At 35.3% G+C, this 17,228-nt stretch overlaps 1 protein-coding gene across 1 annotated transcript in view; it reads left to right on the top strand.

The window, feature by feature from the left end:
- PLEKHH2 (pleckstrin homology, MyTH4 and FERM domain containing H2) overlaps positions 1–17,228 on the top strand; it is a 104,493-nt gene that overhangs the window by 62,727 nt on the left and 24,538 nt on the right. Inside the window, exons 18-21 of the mRNA XM_057743217.1 lie at positions 2,724–2,903; positions 6,592–6,700; positions 7,614–7,726; positions 15,115–15,294. Coding sequence (XP_057599200.1) covers positions 2,724–2,903; positions 6,592–6,700; positions 7,614–7,726; positions 15,115–15,294 — 582 coding nt within the window. The remainder of the gene's footprint in view (positions 1–2,723; positions 2,904–6,591; positions 6,701–7,613; positions 7,727–15,114; positions 15,295–17,228) is intronic.

Genomic DNA, 17,228 nt, shown 5'->3' with positions numbered 1-17,228 from the left:
AGACTAGATAAGGTTGAGTCAAGGGAACGGCAAGCTAGGAAAAAAGACCTAGGGAGGGAAAAGAATCCAGTCCTGTCCCAGGCCCTAGATACCACTTATCTATCCATCCATCTACCTATCTATATCCCATTTGTTCATTTTTAACTATTCTCCTCCCCCCAAGAAATTGAGTTGTCTTAGTTTTCAGAGTAAAAAGATGGATATCTTCCAAAGATGAAATATATGCCTAATTATCATTATGCCTACACCATGTCACCTTTGGATTACTGAAACTATGAGAATTGAACTAACATGGGCCAAGAATATTTGCATAAAACGGTGATGCCAGCTCCACAGAATAGCAGCCTATGACTGATTACTGTGTTAATGAGACTAAACGTCTTGGTCCACTGACCATGTAGGTCAGTTAGTATTTCTCTGTTCTGTTTTCACAGCCTGCACGCTCAGTTCTGACTAGCCATATTTAAAATGCATGCCATTATTCTCAGTATCGCTCATGCGATGGGAATTAACACAGGGCAGCCATTAAGAGTGATATCTCCGATGTAATGTGGGAATATGCTCTTAAAAATAATACAAGTATGTTCAGTATGACCCTAACTCAGTTATCAGTCAGGAAAACAGAAACCACTCTGTGGATTCCAGGCATAACAGTTTTAATGTAGAGTTAAGGACATACATAACTTTTAGAAAAGTTAGGTAACTTTTAGAAAAGTTGGGGGAATAGAGGTCGAGGAAGAGGCTGCCACTGAAGGTCTAAGAAATCAGCACCAGTGGTCTGAGCACAAGACACAGAGGCAGCTGGTCCTCAGCAGTTTATTGAGAAGCCTCTGTGACGCTCACATCAGCCCGGGAATCTGACTGCAGCTGTCTCAGGAGAATGATGATTTGTCTTTCACCCGTAACCTTCCACATCACTTGTAAATTCTCTCAGGCAAGTCCTAATTTGGAACCATACAGGGAGGAGGATTCTGACAGATATAGTTCTCAGCTTCTTTTCTGCAATTACAGGGAGACTTCAGAGGAAGGTTGGGATACTGAGTTTATAATTCTCAGTCTAGCACATCTCTGTAAACCTACACATAGCAGAAAAGTCAGAGAGAACTATACCAAAATGTTGAGCGGTGCTAGAATTATGGATGATTTTTTCTTTATTTTCTTCCTTTTTTAAATACCTTTCTATTTTTTACCAAATTTCTATAATAAGCTTGTGTTTTATAAATAGAAAAACAATTAAAAATTTGCTATTATTAGTAGAGTACTAATACTAATAATACTACCACTACTACTACTAATTTTTATTATTTAATAAAAATGGATAACTGATTGAAGAAGGAACAAGTCTGAAGAATGTAGATAGATGAGCAGAAATCCATTATAATTATTGGAAAAGTATTGAGAATGCTTATGAATCAGTATAGGCTTACTTCATTTTGTGCTATAGACATTTCAGAAACAATTTGTCTCTATCTCCATCAGTGTCTTTTTAAAAATTCAGTCAAAATATTTAAAAGCATCAGGTCTATCCACTATTTATGGAGCCTTGGTGAATCCTTTGGTAAAAGGAATAATCATCTGTAAATATTGGGGTGGATGGAACTTTGATTGTCATATTATAGATTGGATATGCCTAAAGCACACAATTAGGATAGTATTGTCATGTGTTATCATAGTAGAATTAGTTTCCTTTATCCCTTTTTTTAAAAGCTTGCTTTTTATCTATTAATGTGACTTTTCTGCCCTATTATTTTGCTTTTGTTCTACTACCTTTCTATTTTCTGAAAGTATAGATAAGTTAAGTTTGCATTTTTCCTTCCGAAGTAAATTTTCTTCATTCAATGCCCAGGATAGTGCTTTGCACATAGTAATTACTCAGAAAATAATTGTTATTAATTTAATTGGGGAAAGCAGTGTTTCTCATAAAAGACAACACATTTAATTAAATGAATCAATTTTTTACTATTAATCAGTTATTAGGCAGATAATATTACATTTTAGATAAGACATCAAGCAGACTGTGTATGTTCCTTGAATAGATGTACTTAATTAAAGCAAAAGTTTTAAAACAGATAAGCTAAATATTCAACACAGCAAATAATTCTTTTTGTCAGTAAAAGAGGAGGTAAAATTTAATAGAAATCATTTTAGAGATTTTTTTCTTACCTTTAAGATGGAAGAAATCATGGCATTTTTTGGTGACATGTTTTATATATATATATATATAGCCTCAAAACACTTCTCATTTATTGGGGTTCAGGATGATAGTTAATCATACTTCTTCACACTAATTGTCTAACTTTTTTGCTTTTTCTATCAATAGTATTGAGACTATGTCTACACTTGTCCTTTTGATACCATAGCTTAATCAAATCAATTCTGTCGGGAAACAAGTCAAGTGAATATTTTGACAGAATAATCTAATTGCTTGACTAGATAATTGTCATTTTGGTCCAAATGAATAATCTGAACCACTGAACAAAAGTGGCTTCTTGCTTTTTCCACAAAAGCTAAATGTCTAGTATTCAAATTGTGCTTTTATATTACAATTGGCATATTTGTTGTGCCTACCACTTTTGTAACAATGTGGATAATCCAGTTACCTTTAGGCATTCATTTAAAAAAAGGTATGCTTTATAAAGATAAGAATGAAAAGGACTAAGAAAAATTTTAGCAGAAAAAGATTTAGAAAATTCCTTCCTTACGATTACTAATATTTACTTTAGTTTCCCTTAGGTCAGATCAAACTCTGGGAGGCTAAAGTTGATGAGGTTGACAGATCCTGTGATTCAGATGAAGATTATGAAGCCAGTGGGCGAAGTCTGTTATCCACACATTACACTATTGTGATCCACCCCAAAGACCAAGGTCCAACTTACCTCCTAATTGGATCCAAGCATGAAAAGGTATGTAAGAACTAATTGGTTGATTTAGAGTGATTTAGACTAATATGATTAAGTATTGGTAACAATTTTCAAATCATCTTAAGTGCAATCAAAGATTTACATATAAATTTGTTGGACATAGTATTCTTTTAAAAATAATTTTATTTCTGATATGTTTCAAACACAGAAAATAGACACCTTTTTTTACTTAACAGATGTTAGATTTCATGGTATTTTTTAAGCAGTGTGAAATTAATAGCCATCTAAATGTTCAACAATAGGAAATTGATTAAATATATATCTGTATGATAAAATATCCTGCAGCTTTATGTCTTTTTATATTAAAAATAGATAATTATAATTTCTGAATTTTACTAACATAGTATAAATACTTTCTTAATATAATCTCAACTATGTGACAGTATAATGTACACATATATTTTAATAGAGGGGAAAAAAGGACAGTATATTTGGGAAACAGAAAAATGGGTTCTTTTCTGTTTTTTCTTTATTTCTTACGTATAAAAAGTTATACATAATTAATGTATACAACTTGATGTTTTGGAAATAATTATGTACTCCTGAAACCATCACCATAATCTATGCCATAAACCTATCCATCACTTCCAAAAGTTTCCTCTTGACCTCTTTTTTAATATTTGTTTATTTATTTATTATTTGGCTGTGATGGGTCTTAGTTGCAGCATGCGGGATCTAGTTCCTGACCAGGGATCAAACCCAGGGCCCCTACATTGGGAGCACGAAGTCTTAACCACCAGACTACTAGGGAAGTCCCTTGACCTCTTTTCTTATTTATTATTTGTGTGTGTGTGTGATAAGAGCTACTTAACATAAGATCTACCCTCTTAGTAAATTTTTAAGTATGTATTATAATACAATATTGTTAACTATAGGCACTATGCTATACAATAGATCTCTAGGACTTCTTCATCTTGTATAACTACAACTTTGTACCCTTTAACTAATACCGCCCTATTGCCCCTTCCCTCTAGCTTCTGGTAACCACCATTCCACTCTCTGTTTCCATGAGCTTGACAATTTTAGATCCATCATGTAAGTGGTATAATATAGTAATTGTCTTTCTGTGTCTGGCTTGTTTCGCTTAGCACAGTGTCCTCCAAATTCATCTATGTTGTCGCAGATAGCAGGACTGGGACTTCCCTGGTGGTGCAGTGGTTAAGACTCCACACTCTCAATGCAGAATGCCCAGGTTCAATCCCTGGTAAGGGAACTAGAACCCACATGCGTGCCGCAACTAAGTGTTCACATGCCCCAACTAAGGAGCCCACCTGCCACAACTAAGACCTGGCACAACCAAATAAAAATAAAATGAATAAATAAATAAATAAATAAAAACAAATAGCAGGAGTTCCTCCCTTTTAAGACTGAATAATATTCCATTGTATGTATATACAGTATTTCCTGTACCCATTCATCCATCAGTGGACACTTAGGTTGCTTCCGTGTCTTGACTATTGTAAATAATGATGTGATGAATATAGGGGTGCGTATATCTTTTTGAGTTACTCTTTTATATAAATTTATATTGCAAATCTTCCTTCAGATAAATACCCAGAAGTAGAATTACTGGATCATGTATTGGTTCTATTTTTAATTTTTTGAGGAACCTCCATGCTGCACCATAGTGGCTGCACCAATTTACATTCCCACCAACAGTGTAACAACTCCCTTTTCTCCACATCCTCACCAACACTTGTTATTTCTTGTCTTTGTTTGTTTTTGATAGTAGCCATTCTAAAAGCTGTGTGAGGTGATAACTCACTGTGGTTTTCAGTTGCATTTCTCTGATGATTAGTGATGTTGGGCTCTTTTTCATGTACCCATTGGCCACCTGTATGTCTTCTTTAGAAGAATGTTTTTCAGATCCTCTGCCCTTTTTTTAATCGGGTTGTTTATCTTTTTGCTATTGAGTTGTATGAGTTTTAAATATATTTTAGATATTAACTCCTTATCAGAAATATGATTTGCAAATATTTTCTCCCATTCAGTAGGTTACCTTTTCATTTTTTTGATGGTTTCCTATGCTGTACAGAAGTTTTTAGTTTGATATACTTCCACATATCTATTTTTGCTTTTGTTGCTTGTGCTTTTGGTGTCATACCTAAGAAATCATTGCCAAGGCCGATGTCCAGAAGCTTTTTCTCAGTGTTTTCTTCTAGGAGTTTTATGGTTTCAGGTCTGATGTTTAAGTCTTTATTCCATTTGAGTTGATTTTGTGTATCGTGTGAGATCAGAGTTCAATTTCATCGTTTTGCATTTGGATATCTGGTTTTCCCAACACCATTAATTGAACAGACTATCCTTTGCCCACTGTATTCTTGGCATTCTTATCAAAAATCAGTTGACCATATATGCATGGTTTTATTTCTGGACTCTCTATTCTGTCCCATTGGCCTAATGGGGCAATCATTAGGCCCATTAATGGACCTAATGTCTGTTTTTATGCCAGTACCATACTATTTTGATTACTGTAGCTTCATAATATACTTTGAATTAGGAAGTATGATTCCTCCAGCTTTGTTTTTCTTGCTCAAAATTGCTTTGGCTTCTTGGGGATAATTGTGGTTCCATGTGAATTTTAGGATTGTTTTTTCTATTTCTGTTAAAAAAAATTGGGATTTTGATAGGAATTACTTTGAATCTCTTTGGGTTGCTTTGGGAAGTATGGACATTTTAATAATAATAATTCTTCCAACCATGACTGGATATCCTTCCATTTATTTCTGTCTGCTTTAGCTTCTTTCTTTAGCACTTTGTTGTTTTTGGTGCACAAATCTTTCACCTCCTTGGTTAAGTTTATTCCTAAGTATTTTATTTTACTTTATTTTTTGCTATTGTTTTGGGATTGTTTTCTTAATTTCCTTTTTGGATAATTCATTGTTAGTGTATACAAAACACAACTGATTTTTGTATGTTGATTTTGTATCCTGCAACTTTGCTAAATTTACTAGTTTTAACAGCATTTTTATGGAATCTTTAGCGTTTTCAACAAATAAGATAATGTCATCTGCAAAGAGAGATAATTTTACTTCTACCTTTCCAGTTTAGAGGCCTTTTATTTTCTTTTTCTTGCTCTATTGCTCTGGCTAGGACTTCCAGTGGTATGGTGAATAGAAGTGGCAAGAGTGGGCATCCTTGCCTTGTTCCAGATCTTACAGGACAAACTTTCAGTTTTTCACCATCAAGTATGATATTAGCTGTGGGCTTTTCTTATATGGCCTTTGTTGTGTTGAGGTATGTCCCTTCTGGGTATTATTTCCTTCTTTAAATTTTCTGAATTTTCTAGGTATTTTAATATGTGTTATTTGTATGTACTAGGAGTCAGAGTCTAAATTTGATAGAATTTGTTGTATTTCTTAAAAGAATATTAATTGGTTGTATTTATTCCAGCCTCTTAATGTCATATTACTTTTTAAATTTTCTTATGCTTTTCTAAGAAACATCTATAGAAAATAATAAAAATGTGAACAATGGGGAAAATGTACTATGAGCACAGTTCAAATGAGCCTGCTTCAGAACTCTTTGACTAAGTGGCTTTTAGTTATTATTTAAAAATTAAGAGCTTTCTTCCAGGGGTTTTCTACCATTTATGCAAGTTGTTTTTTCCCTTAAGTCATCAAAACTATATCTTGGTTAACATCTCTATTAATATGTTTTGATTTTTAAGGACACTTGGCTTTATCACCTGACTGTTGCAGCTGGAAGTAACAATGTAAATGTTGGATCTGAATTTGAACAACTCGTTTGCAAATTGCTAACTATAGAAGGGGAACCTTGTAAGTTTATAATGTACAAGTCTTTATGATTTGTGAAATGGGCCCTAACCCCCTTAGCCTAATAGAGTTTTCACTTCATGGGTTCCTGTTTCCCTGCAATGTACCTATCTTCTCACTGGCTTTGCTTGTCACAGGCCAGGATTCTCACTGTGGTTTTTTGGCCCCAAGGGCACCATCATTCCTCTGACATGCCATATCCTGTTGCACCTCTCTGCCTTTGCTCACATTACTCCCTCTGCCTGGAACATCCTTCTTCCTTCACTTTCCTCACCAACCTGATGAAATCCTACCTACCTTAGGAGCTCCCCCAGCCAGCCCATCCCAACTCAGCATCTGGCTCATGAAAGGTGCCTAATAAATGTTAAAATTATGTTTCAAGGCACTTTACCATTTAACACTTTTATAGCATTTGTTGCTTTGCATTGAAAATTTCTTTATGGCTAAGGTTTCCCCATTCTAAGCTCTGCTTTACTTTATAATAGAGATCACATTTTATGTGCAGTGTCTAGCATAGGAATTTAATAAATGTTGATTTTAGGAATGACTTCAATCTTCCTGCTCTGGCTTCTCTTCTCTGTATCTTCCCCCTACCTCCTCTCATGTATAGTTGTCTCCCCACCTAGGTCACCAGTCTTTAATACATTTAAGCAACATGACAATGTCCTGGTAGACTTGTTTTGGCTTAGAATATATGTACCAAACTCTTCTAGATTTCATTTATCCAAAACAGAAATATGAGAATCCCAGTGGCCTGGAAACTGAAATAAAATAATGTTATCAAAGGTTTTCATGACTTCTGTGACTTAAATTGTGAGCCAAGACTGAATGAGCTAATTTCTAAAGGGCTAATTTAATGTGAGGCCAAAATAAGTGATTCTTTCTGTTTCCTGTTCATATTTCTTTCTGTATTTAGCCTCTCAGATATGGAGACACCCTACTTTGTGTCACAGCAAAGAAGGAATCATTTCTCCTTTGACTACACTACCTTCAGAAGCTCTACAGACAGAAGCAATTAAATTATTTAAGGTAAAATTTTATATGGAGTTATGTATTGTTAAAAAATTTAATAAGAAAAATAAAAATTTAGGTCATAAAGTTTCACTCTTTTCAAGAAAATTCAAAATGCGATGATGATGAAGAGAAGGAAAATCTACTGAAATAAAATTAGGTGAATTCAGTATGCTTGCTGAGTGAGGATTTGAGATTTACTGAAATAAACTATGTATGGTTTGGGCCATGTAAAATACTGAATATCAGAAGAATCATTTCCTCTTCAACCTCTCAAATGGAGAGATTCCTGACATCACTCGTACCTCATTGTTGGGAGAGGAATCAACACCTGTCTTCTTCTCCAGTGCTACTCTCAGATTCTTACTACTCAGCCCCTATCAGAAATCCCTGGTCGCTGAAACGTGCCATTCAACTGTATCACTCTTTATCCCCTGCCCCTATCATCTCTGTCATCAGTCACCTTCTGGTAACTCCTCAAATTTCATTAAGGATTTTGGCTCCCAACTAACATTGTTTCTCTCTGCCTTAAATCTTGCCATTACCCTGAATGACTTTACTATGACTTTGCTCACCAATGCCATGGCCCTAAGATTCCTGATCTTCTCAATGTCAGTAAGCTTCCTCTCTACCCTGCTTCACCTTCCCATTCTCTATGTCCATACCCTGACCTCAACATTCCTCATAAGTACACCACTTCTAAAAGCTTAAATTCTAATGTATCTTTCTTTAACCATAATCTCTTAGCCCATGAGCTCTCTTATTTTCTTACTCTTTCATTTCTTATTCTCACTAAGACCTTTTTTGAACCATTTATTTACTTTGAGATCAAGAGAGGGTGCGATAACTGCCTCTTGGCTTTTCTGCCTTCTTTATCTAGTCTGGATGACTTTCATTAATACTCATAGTTCCTTGGATCCCGTACTTCCATGCATTCTTCAGCCGAACCCCAACTGAGATCAGTGCTGCTGTCTTGCCTGCTTCCATATTAATCACATACGTACTGCTGGAGAGCATCAAACAGCCATATGGATTGGAGCCCATGTAAATCTGCGGCCTTCATTCCTCAGGGTCATCTGTCTCTCCTTTTGCTTGTCTTTGGTCACATCTCCTCAAACTCCCTACTCACTAATGCTCCTCACAACAAACTTACCTTCTAGTTCATTGGGAAAATTAGAGGGCAGAAATTATCAGAATTGATCGCCTCAAATCCCTCTTCTCAGCAGACATTCTTTCATCTATCTTTTCCTCCATTACTCCAGTCTCAGAATATAATATACCTTCTATGGATTCATGTCTGGGCTCTGCACTGAGACCTTGGTATTTCATTCTCCCCAAGTCTCTTAGAGTCTCAGTGTTTGTCTCTCTTTTGGCTTTTTCTTGCCTACATTCCTCCCATCTCAAAAAATTATATATTTACTAGATAATACTAAGGAATTATTGTTAATTTGGGAAGGGGATGATGATGACATGATGGTTATGGGAAAAAATCTTTATCAGTTGGAGAGCCCTACTGAAGTATTGGTAAAATAACATGATATACATTAAAATACTGCAGAAAAAAAGCGGATGCGGGGGTTGAATGAAACAAGTGTGGCAAAATGCTTGTTGACAATTATTGACACCAGGTGATGGGTACATTATGCTATTCTCTCTACTTTTGTTCATATTTTAAAATTACCATAATGGAACGTTTTTAAAAGTTCACCTGTAGGATACACAAGTACCCAAAGCTAGAAAGACTTTATAGAGGTGTATTTGAAAATCTGGATGAAGTGATCAACTTTATAAGAAAATATAAATGGCCAAAACCAATTACACAGGCAAATGAAAATTTAAACAGGGGAGTTTTCCAAACTTCATAAGTGTAGGTAATTTCAGTGCTGTTTAAACTGTCCCAAAGCATAGGAAAGACGGAAATTTTGCAAAAAAAAAACTTTTTACCTTTTTTGGGAGTAAATCTCAAATATACATAAGAGTAGAGAGAATATTATGAAGTATAAGATACTCATCATCCAGCTCCACAGTTGTCAACATATGACCAATTTTGTTTTATTCTCCCCATCCCCACTGCTCCCCAAGACTGGAGTATTTTGAAGCAATTCTCAGTCATCATGTCACCAGATACTTTTTGTGAAGTGAGTATTACTTTGATACCAAACCCCAGAAAATATTGTAGAAAAATGAGCATTTCATACAAAAGCTAATAAAATATTAGTAAACAGAATCCAGCATCATATTAAAAGACTACTAATCATGACTAAGAGAGATTTTTTCCAGGAAATCAAGATTGTTAAATATTAGGATGTCTATTAATATTGTTTACTATTAAGTTAACAGCCATCTCTATAGATGGTGAAAAGGCATTTGATAAATTTAACATTCATAAAATAGTGATAGATATTTCCTTAACATGATAAAATATTTCTTAGTAAAAATAAATATCCTGCTTTATGGGGGAAATGCTTTAAACATTTTCACTAAAGTGAAGAACAAGACTCCCATTAATATTTTAAAAACTTTTTATTAAAGCATAATCTGCATAGAGTGTATCCTCATTATCATTGATATTATTGTTATTTAACATTCTATTAGTGGTACTAACCAATTGCAGTTAGGCCATAAAAACAAATTAGAAGGCTACAAATTCAAAGTGCAAATATTTACAGATTATATAACTGTATACCTGGGGAGGGGCACTTAAAAAACTACTACAAACAAAAAAGTTAATTCAATCAGATAGTGAGGTACAAAATTAATAAGCAGAAATCAAAACTTTTTATATGTACAAATAGCAACCAGTTAGATGGTAAAGAAAAGGAAGAACTTATGCTTTTGGCCATGATGAAGCAACAGGAACTGTATTTACCCTGCCAGTGCTTTTCAGACTGTTGAATAACAGGCTGTGCAGGACAGTGATCCTCAGGAAAATAAATGAAGTAAGCCTTACAATCGTTGCAGCTTAATATCTTGGAGAGAGTTTCAAGACTGACGTGCATGGAGGGACACCCAAGTAGTGTTTGGCAGTCTTCCTGAGTTGCCAAGACACAGTTCAGAATTTGAGGAGACCAAGATGGTTAGAATTCACAAGACCAAGAGGAGAGAGCAGAAGAGAGTGGGAAAGTGCTTCACAGATTCATAGAGGTTTCCTTTTGAGTTTTTAGCTGAGAGCTGATAATCATGTGTGTGAGGAAACTACCTGAGGCAAGGGAAAGAACTACCAGAAAAGAATAGGAAAAAAAAAATTCCTGGAACTTACACAGAGCTGAAAATAGTTTGTGTTCCTATCATGCAGAATGGAAAGATCTAACGCATTGGACATCAAGTAGAGTACTCAAGATGGAAGTCTCATTGATTTTTAATAACCTAACCTCAGAAATGGCATACCAACATTTCTGCCATATTCTACTGGTCACACAGACTAACTCTGGTACAATATGGAAGGTGATGGCCTCAGGATCTGAATATCAAGAGATGGAGATCTTTGAAGGCCATCTTGGAGACTAGCTGCCACACTTCATATGTTCAAGAAGGTAGAAGAAAGCATAAGCATTTTAAGGAAAGTAATGGAAGATATTTAAAAGATCCAAACTGAACTTTTAGAGAGGAAAAATGTAGTGGCTAAAATGAAAAAGTACACTGGATGAGATTAACAACAGGTAAAATAATGCAATAGGAAAGACTAGTGAACTTGAAGACATAGCAAGAAAAATTATCCAAAATGAAACATAGAGTTTAAAAAAACTGAAAAAAATTGAATAGAGTACAGTGAGCTAAGGGACATTTTCAAGCAGCCTGATATATATGGAACTGGAGTTCCACAAAAGGGAGGAGGGCAACAGAAAAATATTCAAGAAAATAATGGCTTAAATTTTCCCAAACTTAATGAAAACTATAAACTCTCAAATTTAAGAAGCTCAATGAATCTCAAACAGAAAAAAATGTGACAAAAACTACTCTAATACACATTATAATCAATTGCTTTAGACAAGTTATAAAGAGGGTGGTGGTTTGGGGAGGAATAACATAACACGCAGAGAACATAGATAAGAAGACAGCAGACTTATTGAAAACTATGCAAGTCGTAAAATAGTGGAGTAACATCTTTAAAGTACTGTAAGGAAAAAAATTTATCAGCTTAGAATTCTATATCCAGTGAAAATATTTTTCAAAAACAAAGGTGACATAAAGGTTTTTCAGATGTACAAAACCTGAAAGAATTAATCCCCAGAACACCAACACTACAAGAAATGTTTAGTGATGTCCTTTAGGCAGTCAGAAAATTATGCCAGGTGGAAATCTGGATTTATGCAGAGGAATGAAGAGCACTAGAAATGGCAAATATGTGGGTAAATATATAAGAATGTTTCCATATTATTTCAGTCTCCCTAAAAGATAATTGACTGTTTAAAGGAAAAATAATAACATTGTATTGTGGTGTTTAAAGTTATATGTAGATGAAAAGATGCTCAACATCACTAATCATTAGAGAAATGCAAATCAAAGCCACAATGAGGTATCACCTCACACTGGTCAGAATGGCCACCATCAAAAAATCTAGGAACAATAAATGCTGGAGAGGGTGTGGAGAAAAGGGAACCTTCCTGCACTGTTGGTGGGAATGTAAATTGGTACAGCCACTATGGAAAACAATATGGAGGTTCCTTAAAAAACTAAAAATAGAACTACCATATGACCCAACAATCCCATTCCTGGGCATATACCCTGAGAAAACCTTAATTCAAAAAGATACATGTACTGCAGTGTTCATTGCAACACTATTTACAATAGCCAGGACATAGAAGCAACCTAAATGCCCGTCAACAGATGAATGGGTAAAGAAGATGTGGCACATATATACAATGGAATATTACTCAACCATAAAAAGGAATGAAATTGAGTTATTTGTAGTGAGGTGGATAGACCTAGAGTCTGTCATACGGAGTGAAGTAAGCCAGAAAGAGAAAAACAAATGCTGTATGCTAACACATATGTATGGAATCTAAAAAAACAGTACTGATGAACCCAGTGGCAGGGCAAGAATAAAGACACAGACATAGAGAACAGACTTGAGGACATGGTGGGGAAGGAGAAGCTGGGACAAAGTGAGAGAGCAGCACTGACATATATACACTACCCAATGTAAAATAGATAGCTAGTGGGAAGTTGCTGCATAACACAGGGAGATCAACTCAATGCTTGGTGATGACCTTGAAGGGTGGGATAGGGAGGGAGGGAATATGGGGATATATGTATACATACAGCTGATTCAATTTTGTTGTACAGCAGAAACTGGCACAACAGGGTAAAGAAATTATACTCCAATTAAGAGCTGGAAAATAAAGTAAATAAAATGTAGAAATGTCATAAAAATATATTACAATAATAGCACAAAGACTGAGAGAGGGGAAATAAAAGTGTACTGTTATAAGATTCTTATACTACAAGAAGTGGTATAATATTCCTTAAAGGTAGACTGTGATAAGATTAAAATATATGCTAAAACCCTGAAGCAACCACTTAATGAAAAAGTCAAAGAGGATTAGCTGATAAGCCAATAAAGGACATAAAACAGAATCATAAAGTATACTCTAGTAATTTTTTAAAAGGCAGAAAAAGAGGAAAACCAAAAAAGAACATATGATGCAAATATAAAACAAATAGCAAGATAGAAGATTTATTCCTGGGCTTCCCTGGTGGCACAGTGGTTAAGAACCTGCCTGCCAACGCAGGGGACATGGGTTCGAGCCCTGGTCTGGGAAGATCCCACATGCCGTGGAGCAGCTAATCCCATGCGCCACAACTTGCTGAACCTGTGCTCTGGAGCCCTCGAGTCACAACTACTGAGCCTGCGTGCTGCAGCTACTGAAGCTTGTGTGCCTAGAGCCCATGCTCTGCAACAAGAGAAGCCACTGCACTGAGAAGGCTGTGCACCTCAACAAAGAGTAGCCCCTGCTTGCCGCAACTAGAGAAAAAAGCCCAGGCACAGCAATGAAGGCCCAACGCAGCCAAAAAAAAAAAATTATTCCTGACCATATTAATAATTACATTAAATTTAAATGGTCTAAACTCTCCAATTACAAGGAAGAGATTGTCAGATTATATTAAAAAAGCAAGATCCAACTGTATGCTGTCACAAGCAGTACTTTTTTGTTTTCTAACATTTGTTGTAAGAAAAAAAGATTCGCATTTTTAAATGTCTGCTCAAAAGGCCAGCTCAAAAGAAACTGATTTCACTCCCAGAACTTCATTTTACTCCCAAATTTCAGTGTCACTAATAAGCCCAATATATTTAATTCATTGAAACCAGTATATGTGTGTGTGTATAAATAAAATACTATAACTACAAATTTATTTAATACATTATAACAATAATTTGGGGTTGTCCAATTAGCAGGCAAATATTTTTAAGAATTCATAGAACACTTTATGAGTATTGAAGTTGCTTCCTTATCTCTAGGCAATGCATCCCAAACTTTCTCAAGCAGGAGTAGCTACTCCTCTAGTCAGGAACAAAACAAATTTTCACAGTTTTATTACAATGAACTGTTAAAATGAAGAATGATAAGTATTGATATCCTGCTTTGGAAAATGTCTAGGGAAGATTATGCTATAACCTTTTCCTAGTAACCTACTCTAAAATTGAATCTCTTTGGGGGAAAAAAAGTAATTACTTACATTCATTTTAAGTTATTTAGGCTACTATTTCCCAAAACATTTTCCTCAGTAAACTAGTTTTTAAAGATGCCAATTGGTATTACTAGAAAAAAATACAGATGGGAAGGGATTATAGTCAAATAAGTTTAGAAATTCTGTGCTGTGTAGAGAATACAAAGATAAATAAGAGAATCCTTGTCTTTATGAAGTTTATAACCAGAGGCTATTAATGTTCCACATGCCCTTAAAATGAATGCATATTCTGCTCTGAAATGGAGTAATCTACAAATTAGGTCAAGTTGGTTGATAACGTTGTTTGGGTTTTCTAAATCCATACTGATTTTTCTGCCTATTTGTTCTCTCAGATATTGACAGGAGGCATTGAAATCTCTGACTTTAATTGTGAATTTTATCTAGTTCTCCTTACAGTCTTATAAGTAGTTGCACCATTTATTTTGAAGCTATGTTATTAAAACGTTTCGGATTGTTGTGTCCTTTAGATGAACTGACTCCTTTATCATTATAAAATGACTCTCTTTATCGCTAGCAGAATTCCTTGCCTTGAAATCTGCTTTGTCTGAAATTAATGTAGCCACTCCAGATTTCTTTTGATTAGTGTTATCACAATATATCTTTTCCCATCCTTTTAAACAAAAACTATTGCTAAGAAGATAATCAATATAATTCATGCAGAATAAATCCAATCACTTCTCACCCTGAGTATATCTATTTTTTTTCATTTAATTCAGACCTGCCAACTTTTTATAAATGCAGCCGTTGACTCTCCTGCGATTGATTACCACATATCTCTAGCCCAAAGTGCTTTGCAAATCTGTCTGACACATCCTGAGCTACAGAATGAAATCTGCTGTCAGCTCATTAAACAGACAAGACGGAGACAGCCACAGAATCAACCAGGACCACTGCAGGTATGTGTTGTTACATATACATGCAATTTTAGATGATGTTGTTTTCCTAATTGTAAGAATAATACATATTCAACGTAGACATTTGGAAAATACAAAAAGTATGAAATGGAAAAACAGCTATTAATATTTTGATGTATATCCTTTGTTTCTATATTTATACATAAAAGTATATGTGTGTATATTTATGCACTCACAGTTTTTCATGTTACTGGAGTTACAGCGTGCATACTACTTTTTTAAAACTATAGAACATAATCATTTCCCCCACAGCTTTCAACAGTCTTCAAAGCATTAACGCTAATTGCGTTAGTATCAATTACTTTACGTTTTGGTTTTTCCAAGTATTTTTCCTGTAATAAATACCACTGTAGTAGACATCTTTGAACCTAAATTTTGTGTGCAAGTCCGGTGACTTTCACTGAGTCTACTTCTAGAATTTTCCTTTATCTTCAACAATATTCATTGTAATTCTTCTTTTAATTTCTTTCTAGATAGAAGGTAGTATTTCACTATTGATTCTGGGTTTTTTTGGTTTGTTTTAGTTTATTTATTTATTTATTTATTTATTTATTTATTTTATTGGCTGTGTTGGGTCTTTTTTGCTGTGCATGGGCTTTCTTTTTAGTTGTGGTGAGTGGGGGATACTCTCTGTTGTGGTGCACGGGCTCCTCATTGCCGTGGCTTCTCTTGTTGTGGAGCACAGGCTCTAGGCACGTGGGCTTCAGTAGTTGCAGCACATGGGCTCAATAGTTGTGGCTCATGGGCTCTAAAGTGCAGGCTTAATAGTTGTGGTGCATGGGTTTGGTTGCTCTGTGGCATGTGATATCTTCCTGGAGCAGGGATCGAACCCATGTCCCCTGCATTGGCAGGCAGACCTTCAACCACTGTGCCACCCAGGAAGCCCTTCACCATTGATTTTGGATGCATTTCCTTAATTATTAGTGCAGTTGAATTTATTTTCAGGGTGTTTTTAGTCACTTGTGTTTACTCTTCAATGAATTCCTCTTTTAATCTTTACTTGTTGACTCCCTGTCAACCACAGGATAAAATAGAAATTTCTTACCCTAGCCTATAAGACTCTGAGGAGTGGATCCAGATTTTGTGGGATTGAAGCTTACCCAATGAATACTCTTCAAGAACAAGAGTACAGAATACATTACTTTTACACATTTTAAAAGAACATATGACCATGTTGTATGACTATGACGGCTCACAGGGCCTGTCCCAGGGGCTTGGAGGGACCTGTTGCATTAGTATCAATTACTTTACATTTTGGTTTTTCCAATTATTTTTCCAATTATTTTGCATGAGAGGGATTCTGAAGCTGAAGCTTCATGTGTATCAAGGGCCCTTCATAATCTGGCTCCAGTGGCCTTCTCTTTCTCCACATCATTTAATGCATCCTGCCTCCAGTGTACAATGAATGAGTAAACTCTCCCCGTTCTTCAAACACACCCTGCCTTTGCATTATCCTTCACCTTGCATCTGGCATGATTCCCGTTACCTGAATCCCTCTGCTTTCTTCCTACCTGAAGACTTCACAGTCTAACCCAAGCAACATCTCTCCCGTATATTGTTTCCTGACTCCCACAGCAGTTAAGTCATTCCCTCCACTGGTTATACTTAAAAAATATTATTACAATGTATTAGTGATGTTATATTATAAATTACTGTTTAAATATATAATGTCTTCTCCTAGACTGTAGGTTCTTCAAAGGCAGGGCCTTTCCCTCTTCTCCTTTTTTATATGACATTGAAGTTATACTTGCTTAATTAAAAAAATTAAGATAGAAAACAGAATACAGGCCACAGCAAGAGAAGAATAAAAATCATGTACAATTCTGTTACCTAGAGATTCCTCTGTTAATATTTTTGTACTTGCCCCTTATTTAGGGATATTTGTATGTATAAGTAGATTGGTTCTGCTTTTTGTG

Source organism: Hippopotamus amphibius, chromosome 7 (assembly GCF_030028045.1).
Source record: "Hippopotamus amphibius kiboko isolate mHipAmp2 chromosome 7, mHipAmp2.hap2, whole genome shotgun sequence".
Taxonomy (NCBI): domain Eukaryota; kingdom Metazoa; phylum Chordata; class Mammalia; order Artiodactyla; family Hippopotamidae; genus Hippopotamus; species Hippopotamus amphibius.
This window is presented reverse-complemented; position numbering and strand designations above follow the sequence as displayed.